This window comes from Mercenaria mercenaria, chromosome 12 (assembly GCF_021730395.1).
Source record: "Mercenaria mercenaria strain notata chromosome 12, MADL_Memer_1, whole genome shotgun sequence".
NCBI lineage: Eukaryota > Metazoa > Mollusca > Bivalvia > Venerida > Veneridae > Mercenaria > Mercenaria mercenaria.
Genome location: NC_069372.1, coordinates 36006843 through 36017180, shown reverse-complemented (window position 1 = coordinate 36017180; position 10338 = coordinate 36006843). Strand labels below are relative to the sequence as shown.

The 10338-nt window shown below is 33.6% G+C and overlaps 1 protein-coding gene across 2 annotated transcripts; it reads right to left on the bottom strand.

The window, feature by feature from the left end:
• Positions 1–2448: 2448 nt before the first annotated feature.
• LOC128547319 (heat shock 70 kDa protein 12A-like) lies at positions 2449–8854 on the bottom strand. 2 transcript variants are annotated; one of them, XR_008366450.1, is made up of 3 exons: positions 8388–8854; positions 7523–7726; positions 2449–6103 (listed from the first exon to the last, which is right to left on the bottom strand). XR_008366450.1 is itself a non-coding variant. In XM_053519659.1 (2 exons), the coding sequence occupies exon 2, from the start codon at positions 4470–4472 to the stop codon at positions 3789–3791; it is 684 nt and encodes a 227-aa protein (XP_053375634.1). In that variant the 5' UTR covers positions 4473–6103; positions 7523–8342; the 3' UTR covers positions 2449–3788. The 2 variants fall into 2 exon arrangements, 1 of the variants encoding a protein (XP_053375634.1); XM_053519659.1 differs by lacking the exon at positions 8388–8854 and having other exon boundaries at positions 7523–8342.
• Between the last annotated feature and the right edge of the window lie 1484 nt (positions 8855–10338).

Below are 10338 nucleotides of genomic sequence, written 5' to 3'. Positions count from 1 at the left end.
AATAAAAATCAGGTGAACGATATAGGGTCATCATTGTCCTCTTGTCCATAAAACATAATGGAATTTGTAACATATTCCTTATCATATACGTTTTTAATTGCATGCATTTTATAGTTATGTCAACAGATGTTTCCTTTCATAAAAAGTGGCAAAAATAGGTATAACATTTAAAGTTATCAAACATTTATTAATAGAATACAGTCTCCGCTTCTCACTATTTGATACACTTGTAAGGTAGACTGACTTTCCAAAAAGCAATGACCCTTGTTTACTGGAAAAATACTGTAATAATCTCATGGTCATTAGCCCCAAATTGTGCTAATAAAGACATAAATCCTTTTCCCACTGCCAAGAACAAGAGTAGTCTCGCAAGAAGTGACAGGTTAGAAATGCTGTTCTAATATGTTATTCTTACATTGAAAACAGAGACATGTGATACCTTCTATCCATCAGTCAAAATTAATGAAGCCGGTGTCGGTGTCAAACTTTTCCATATTTACCGTGAGGTGTTATGTTAAAATCCTGCTATCGTGAGATAGGCGATATGTACGTCTGTATTGCTGTTGCTATATGAAAACATAGCTTTAAGTATCACCTCATGTTTTAATCCTTTGAAAACAGGGACCGGTTTTAGTGTTTATAAGAATTATGAGACCAAGTTATTTTGGAATCGGACATTGCTATGCCTTAACAAAATAATTTTAATGCACAAATTATTTCAAGGGATTCTAATGAAAAGATGTGCAATTCGATACTATACTCAAACGCAAAAGAATGTGTGTTTTTTTTTAAATTTGAATATTCTCAGTTCTAAAAGAGGTATCCGTCTACAAGTTGCAAGATACTTTGCCCGAAGCATGTACTATTCATCATCCTTCAATTTTTTGATAAAAACTGGGTGGAGTTAAGATAACTAGCGATAGTGGAGTTGTGCACGATTTGCACATGCTGCCCATAGGAAACGTACATGTCAACAAAAAACGTGTTTTTTTTCTCAGTTTTCTTATACATTTGGTGAAAGGAAAAACACATTAGATTTTAAATCTGTGCTGTAATAAAATGCCACGACTAAGTGAAACTCAGCGAATTGAATCATTAATAATGCTTCAACGGAGTGACAACGTTATTTACGTCAACATAACGTTTGTGTGCCAAAGTAATGTCATAATTATTTTGCACCAGCAATTTCAGCAAACTGGTCGAGTTGCTGTACGCCATAGATCCAGCAGACCTCGGGTGACAACCGCTAATCAAGAATGGAATAAAATTCCTCGTGACGTCATTCTACTGTTACGTTAGGTCTTAAGGTTGCCATATCAATGCTTGAATAAATAGTAGAGGTGGTCACACACAATAATTAAACAAAATAATGTTTAAGAAACAGACAGCTTTTATATCATCTGACAAGAAAGAGATTAACCACTTCCGTTGTAGATCCCTATTGGCTTTGAATAGCCAAGAGTCCCCATAAATGTCAAAAGTTTGAAAATAAACAAAACACCTCAAATTAGCCATAAACTGCACAAAATTATGGTACCAAACATGGCATACTTTTAGACAACATAATCTACTTCAGTTGACGAAAATCTGAGTGCACACTTTCTTTTGCGTTTGAGTATATTATATTTCGGAGAATATAATGATAAACAAAGTACATGTAGTTATGAACTACTATATTTTCAAATTACTTTGGAAATTGCGAACATAATACAAAATTACAAAAAAAGGGTGAACCACAGCTTCTTCTCTGTTTAGTTGATTGGAAGTGAAACGAATAGATGTAAAATTGAAATTACTGTAATTTCATCAGTGAGATAATCTAGAAATAATGTAAATAATAAATTTGCTTTTAACTTTATAACTAAACATAAAATTCATCACATACAATAAACATTAAAAAGAAATGACAATAAGTAAAAACAGTTCATATGCCATCTATATATCACCTTCTACTTTAAATTATTTGCAAATGCTACCGTCATCTGTATTTGACGAAGAACGAAACATTCTCAGAAAGGCAATTGCTACCATTAACGATCTGTGTTCAATAAAACTACGTCTATGTCCCATTATTTATTACAAATGTATGGGAAATCGAGGCTAATTGAGGTTATTTACATTACGCAAGCGACGCGACTGAAATCGGACTGGATAAATTATAATGAATAGTATTTCGTATAGGGTTCATGACATATTGTACAATGCTGTAAATGCAAATGCGTATGTCTGCGATTGACCGTCGAATGTTCGGTGAGGGTTGAACTAGAATTAAGTGAATAAAAATTCAGAATTATTGCAATTTTACAATTAGTACAAACTTGTAAATTATATAGAATGTAGTTTAAAAACTTTATTCCGAGCACCATATGTAATATATTTACTTTATTACCATCATCTTATGATGTAAGAATTTGTGACCCGACAGAATTGGTTTTATATGTGTATGCACAATTTATAGATATTGGTGTTGATATTGAATGTGCTAAGGTCTGCTATCAAACAACGTTGGTAAATGTGCGTAAACTGGGGACAAACTTCACAATTATTTATAGTTCAAAATAAAATTTTTAAAACTATCGTTCCTTACAAAAGCAGTAGACGTTCACGAACCTTTATTGAAAAGTAGAGAGATCTGCAATAATGCGTGTACAATTATATGTTAATTGAGTCTTTTGGACTTGTGAATGAAGTTGAATAGACGTTCTTTTCTATTGTTGTCTTAAAATCGACTTCTGTAGTACTGAAAGAGAGAGTTAAATTTCTGTACTTTCCTTCAAAAAGATAATATATGTATAACTCCTAAACGTTGATCGAAGCAAATTTACATGGCAATTTCCGTATTTGTTGTAAAGTCCTTGGTAGAAACAAACACAAAACTTACATATTTTCGAAACATTTACAGCTGGTAGATTTAGACAATGTTCAATGGTACACGTGAAAGGTATTTCTTTCTGTATTTATGTTAGAAGTAATATTTTCTCTCATTTCTTCACGATTCGTCACGGGCATGATTAATCAATGTACGATTATCGTAATGAGTAAGTTTCAGATCACTTTACGTTTTTAAATTTTGTAGACGAGTGTATCATTTTCCCTAATAAATTGTTTCTGTCTAAACCCTAATCAAGCCTTTGTTACTTTATGAATTTTTTGTTACTTTGCACTTATATTTGGTTTAGGCTTCGATGGCTAATAATTAGTTAATGAAATACTTTCTATTCTATTTCATTCTGTTCTATTATATTCTTTGCTACTATCATATCCTTAGTTACATTATGCTGACTCATGTAAAATATAGACAATGCAACGTTAGATCGTAGGTAACTCAATGTATCTGTGCAGCACACTCAGTCTTCTATTACAACCAAGAGAGATAGTTTCTTTCACATGAAAAAATCCACACTCCTTCCCAGGACAACTGATTCGGAGTCAGCGATCTTAACCATTCAGCCAAGGAGGCCTCAGACACTTTTGATTTCTTTCATTGCTAAGGTAAGTTTATAGCAACAAACTCTTTTTAGCATTTTAAACAGAGGTTACTCATTTAAATGTTTTATAAATCTGTTCCATTATTCTCTGGAAGGTTAACATAGTTGCACATGTCTCTTTTACTTCGTCTTCGCCACTAAAATAAAAAGATTGTAGACAATTAGCATTACGATCGATAACAATTACAATGCCAATTGTAAAAAAATGATCAAGACTAAATATTCTTGGTGCAGGTTCTTGCATTTAACATATTTAAAAATGAACTTAGCGGATAAACTATGCATTAAAATCTTTGTATTTTATAAATCATACCTGATATTCAGAATTTTCGGTTCCATTACATTCTCCATATTCTCGAACTTAATATCCGCCTTGCATTCTTCTCCTGTTTCACAGTCTTTTGCGATAACAGCTAGTTGGGTTCCTCCATAAATCATCGAAACTTCAATACCTCTGCGTTTCCGTCTTCTGGGAAAATGTACTTCAATGTAACCAATATATTTACACCCTTCGTCAGTAACATACTTTAGATCTGTAAACTCGGATTTGTATATCTTAACCTTCATAGTTGTTTGGTATTCATACATCGTCCAGTATACCAGCGATTTTCTTTCAGCATTAAGTGTAACGGACTCTCCTTTCCTTACGTGTTTATCGAATATATCCTTGCAAAAGATTTCACCCGTTTGTTCATTCGTCCATTTCTTCTCGGAGTCGTGGACATTTTCATCAAATCGAACATTGGTTTCTATTCCGAATGTCCATCTACTTATCCTGCCTCTAAAGATCAAAGGGTCATGTCCAAATATCACAGCGCCCTTCAAAACTGCCTGGAATGGTGATGTAGGTGATACAACTTTTACCGCTGGGAAATCTCTTCTTGTCTGTTCTGTGATGTACCCTCGAACAATAGATGACTGTGAAAACCCCCTACAAGGACAAGATTTGAGCAGACTCTCATTTCCTCTTTGTCGAGTTGACATTTAATTATCTCATATATACGAGCACACGTTTCATCGAAAAGAACTTTCCTTACATAGTTCGACTCGAAGGAGAATTCCATATCTTCAAAGCTAAAGCAGTGGTCTTTTTCTGCCTTCTCCATCAGAGTTGTTTTTTTACTGATAAGTTTATCCTTAATTGCTTTAGGAACATCAAGCTGTATGTATTCATCTTCTGGAGCATCGGTTCCAGTAGCTATCTTCTTCAACTCAAAATCCTTTTCCATTTTAAACATTTCCACAGGTCTCGAACTTTGAAAGATTTGTCGCCAACCGTCACCCTTAAAACTTGACATACTTGAAAGAAACTATAGTTGATATTTTGCCTTCCAATAACCTGTCCCGTAGCAGTTACGACTTCTTTAAGAAACCCATTTTCTAAAACCTCTAAAGCAGATAAATCGGCAGTGAGGCCTACACGTTGATAAATACATACATGTATAAAGTAACGATTAACTAGCATTATCGTAGAATCACATTATCTTTAGCTAATAATTTCCGCCGAAATGTTTTCGAATCAACTTTAATTGCATGTATAGGGAATAGATCCAACCGATTTTCGTTGCGAAGCGACAAAAATCGGGATCGATCATTCTACGGTAACATGCGATATACCGAATGAGATATATACTATCGAATTAAAAAAGTTTCCTTCCGGCACGTGCACAGAGCATCAGACTTCGGATTTTTCGGAGGATTCACTTTTCCCTTGTGCATATTAAGCGTCCACATAGCTTTTTCCGAACCGCAACGTCTTGCACATCAGTACAAATATGGGCAGTGTTGTTTTTATTCCAAACTCTACCTTTAAACTGATAAGGAATCAATGCTGTCATCAGACAGACTTTTTAAAAAGTCGGATTGAGGCAGTGCCTTTTTTCATATTATTTTAGTAGTTTATAGCAGGTTGCTGTAAGCTTAGCAAAACTGAGTCATACACTAAACCCAAAACAGACCGAACAAAGCAACTAACCCGTCATTTGTTATTTTTCCAATGTCATAGAAATGACTGAAAGTATTTTCTTTAATCTAGCATACAGTTAGAACAACATGCCTTTGGAGACATAACATAATTTCAACAAAATCAAACAATGATTTATATATACAGATTTATTTATTTTACGACTTCAAACCATTTTTGAAAATCCACAAAAAGTCTAGAATTTATTAACTAGAGACAAATATAATGCGGAAAGACAATGACTGATAAAACAAAATAACGTCGTTGTCGTACCAGTACCTAACTAGGAGATGCTTTTGTAAGCGCATGTTGCATTACGTGAATTACGTCACGCACCCGATATGAAATTCAGGTGTCAGGGTATGGAAAAATATTGACGTTTCCGGTGCCAGTGTAACTTAACGGGGAATAAAGACGAGTATGTAATAATGATATTTATTAATCTAGAATTAATGCATTTTTTAAAACGCGGAACCGTGATAATAAAACGAATAATTTATTAATTACCTCCAAGGTCGGCTACAAGGAACGTTTGACCTGTAAGTCCCAAAGTACCCATGTTGTTATTCTTCCCCTGAGGTAGAAACATACAATAAACGGCAGCCGATTCCGGTTCATTGGCTATCAAAAGGTTCTTGTGTTTCATATTACACTACAAAATAAATAAATACGAATTTATATCATTTGCAAACAGAATACATCGAAATCTAGACCATATTTTTCTGTTTATTAAAATGTGAATTCTGATATGGACAAAATGTTCTCAATACGTATTAAAACATATTAATCGGTGTATACAAAGAGATATTTTGTCATTTCTGTGCCTAATCGCGGTAACAATTAATTTTTTGTTAAATCTTCATTCTAAAAATAAACCCTATATTTCGTTCTCTATATATCAGACAAACTCAAAATGATCTGTTTGACGTATGTATTGCTTCGATCTTCATTGCAATATTACATGTATGTTTTGTCTTTTAAGATCATAACAATACTGACAAAAATATTCTGTATTTTTACATATTATTAAGTAATAACAGGATAATTACTTATTAAGTAATAACAGGATAATTAGAAAGATAGTCAATTATGTGTTTTCTGAAATGCTGCTGAGAAAAGAAAAACCTGACGATTGCTGCTTCTTGCAATACTCGCTATATTGAAAACAAATAGTTTTGATAATTTAACTCTGTAATAACTGTACACAATATATATGCACTTGTTATATCTTAAATTCTAGAAAGTAGATCCCTCGGAAGAACCGAGAACGAGGCAATCAGTGAAAATCGCAGACTCTGTTTGATTGAATATGTCCATGAAAAATGGAAAATGCAACACTGCCCACGCCCCCTAGCACTGGCTTAAGCAGTATTCAATCGTCAAATCTAAATGAATTGAAATCAATGATCTCGATGAACCAGAAAATATAACAAAACTGAAATGAAGTCGGGGCGACTTTTTTACGGCCGCTACACAGCACTAATGTCTTCACACCCGCTGTTGTGAAGTAAATAAAATCGGGAAAGTAGATCCCTCGGAAGCACCGAAAACAAGGCAAACAATGAAAATTGCAGACTCGGTTTGATTGAGCCTGTTTGTGTTTGTTTGTTTGTTTGTTTGTTTTGGGTTTAACACCATGAACAAAGCAAACAGTGAAAATTGTAGACTTTGTTTGATTGAGTCTGTTCATGAGCAATAGACTAAATGAGTTCGTCTCAAGCCACTGCAATGGAACGTGAGTGATGTGATACTTGTAATTGTCTCTTAATATGATTACAGACCCTATGAAATCAGGTGAATTACGCTTCTATTATATACCGCTATTTAACATTTGACCTAATTGTTAAGTTTGCTAAACGGTCAATTGGATACCTATCAAAACCTCTTCTTAATTTAAATTACTGCTTGTTTGGTTGTTTAGGCAACTAAGAACATATTCTTAAATAATATTTTTTAAGTGTAACATTCCTTAAAACTGCATTGTACTGATACTTTAATTTTATCCTTTGATTAACACATAAATATAGAACTATCTTAACCTATTTTATATACTTAATATCAATGTTGATACCATTTCTGCTGCCTCCCGCATAAAGTTCCTTGCTTCCTCAGACCATATTGCTGGCACCGTAACTACCCATAGCGTCTTTTCCGTAGGCTCTTGAATGGTTGCAGTAAAATGGTCCTTTAAGCCCTTTATTAACATTGACATTACAATAATAAGCGGAACATGCTGTCCAAAATGGTCCTCGGCGTCCATAGATCTGCTGAATTTCTTTCAGAAAAAAAACAACAAGGAAATATCATGACAGATACTTTGTTAATGTAAATTATACAACGAAAAGGATGTCATACATCTAGATCAAAACGAAAACTCAAAACACAACTCTATGTTTTGTTATTACTCATTTTATAAATAGCTGTGTCCAAAATCTCAGAATGCTTAGATCTACTCTTTCAACTGCGCAAGACATTTATTTTGACTAAGTGTCTTAAATTGTTGATAAAGTTCAAAAGAAATTAATTCCTTTCCTTGTAATGTTATACGATATGACATAGTTTTCTTTATGATATGTCTGACTTTGCATTAGTAGTAGTTTTCTCTTCCGGATCTGAATTCTAGAGGAAATCGCTGTCAGTTGTCCCGTTAGTTTACATACAGAGATGACTTAATCGTACGCTGATCTTTATTGATCATTTTTCTTTTATTTCTATCATCCTGTTTTGTTACAACGTCAAATAATTTTGTGAATTTACGGCGGTCTACAGTTTATTTTTTCCATACAATTTAGAGAGTCTTTCTTTTGGAAACGAGTTCCCTAATATATCGTATGTTTAATTTATATATTTATTTAGCATATGTACGCTCATATTCAAATATCTTTTTATCGGGTTAAAATATATTTAGTAAGTATGTATATATGCCCCAAACTTACGTCAAGATAAAGAAAATGCTTGAATTCTTTGAAGAAAAACCATTTTCCTATTATCTTTTTCGTTTTATTCTTCTTTAAGATATGCTCGTAATTCCTTTCAGCCTTATGTCCGAATCCCGTTAGTTTGTAATTGTTTGCAATTTGTTTAAAATCCTCAAACGGCCTTTCTCTCTTGATCCTCTCTCGTTCGTAGCTATCCTGCGTGTTAGAATCCCCTTCCAACAATACACAGGAAGAAGTCTTGTGAAGCTACCTCAATATAGTAAATTATATTTTATTAAGCGATATAAAATATGCTCCGTTCATAAAATTTGCTTATTACTTTCCTATAATTATAGTATTATTGTTTGCCGGTACTGGCAAATTAAGATTTCATTTTCTGTCAGTCGAACTATTAAAATATTTTCCCTGTCAAACTTAGTCCGCCCTTAGATAAGGAAAACTTTGTCCAAAATGTTAGGGTGGACGAAGTTTGACAGCGTAAATATTTTAATAGTTCAGGTGTTGTACAGGTAGAAAAAGAAAAACTAAATTGGCAATGCAGACAAAACTAAGTAAAAGACCATACTTTATACGAGTGTAATAAAACAGTTTTACATATGAATCTAATATATTTAAGAATGCAGCGATATTAAAGAGACCCAATGCCCATCTTTCACTTAAATATTTTTTCTTTAGGTATATACTTTCAATTGTAAATTATAAGTATAAAAATTGTTGTTTCTACAGAGCAGAGCTACATTCAGAACTAAATAACATGCAGTAACAGACGACTGTTAAAAAAAACATCCCATATATAGTGGTAGTGCACATTTATACTGTATGCATTTGTAATGTTTTCTGTGTACAGAGCGTGTACAAAGCGTATACATGTACTATTTTAAGAATAGTACTGTTAATATACATAAATACATGTACCTATAAGTTTTTCGTTTACATAAGCTATACGTAGTAATAATTATTGTTCATATCTTCAAATATAAAATATGGGTCTAGTATACCTTTAAAAGTGTTTACAATGTTGACAAAGCGCCTAGCAGTACAAATTAACATTATCAAGTATCATTAATATATGCATGAAGCAAATTGCAACGGTTTACCTGAAGAGCGCCTGAATCCCAGTTGGTATTGAACTGCACATTGCTTCTGTTACAATAGTCATACCTCGTTTGCCATGCATACCCAGAGTATGTACTGCCAATGTCCAGTGCCACAACTAAATCTGGTTCTTTAATAATGGTCTGTAAAATCAAATATTTAGTTTTGGTTTTGGTGAGATGCATTTAAAAATAGAAAAGGATACTCCATAGGCCGATCAACATGACAAAAGTGAACATCTTACATGCTCAGTTTGATTGAGCCTTTTCATGGACGGTAGTGGAAATGCATGTTACCATCCACGCCCGCCCGGGTTAAGCTTTAACCTCTATGACACAATGTTAGGTCATACGACGAGGAAGACCTCAGGTGCCCCTCCCGGCATTATATCCGGCACTGGCTGGTACATAGCTACAGCCTTTTTAAGACAACTTTTTTGGTTCCTTAAAATAAATTCTACACCTAATGCTATGTTTCAAGTCCAGGGCTGAAAGAGGCAAGTGTTGACTTTCGTATAACTGACTTTGGCTGATTTCTTGAACCTTCAGTTAATACTAACGATTCCAGTCAATAAAAAAAATTTTGTAACATACTTTGACAGAGATATCAGCAAAATAAATCAAACAAAAATGAAACTAATAAGAAGATCCTATGGAAGAATAACGTGCCAACAAGTAAAATTATAGCAAACTCGTTTGTTCATGTGAAGTAAGAAAATCCACTTGCATCCTCTTGCACGAGCCTAATCGGAATTCTGATATCTAAATACATTTAATAGTACATTGCGGATTGGATGGCTATAGAGAGAAAAATGCTGAGAAATAACAGAGACCTGCACCAAATTTTCGATTTA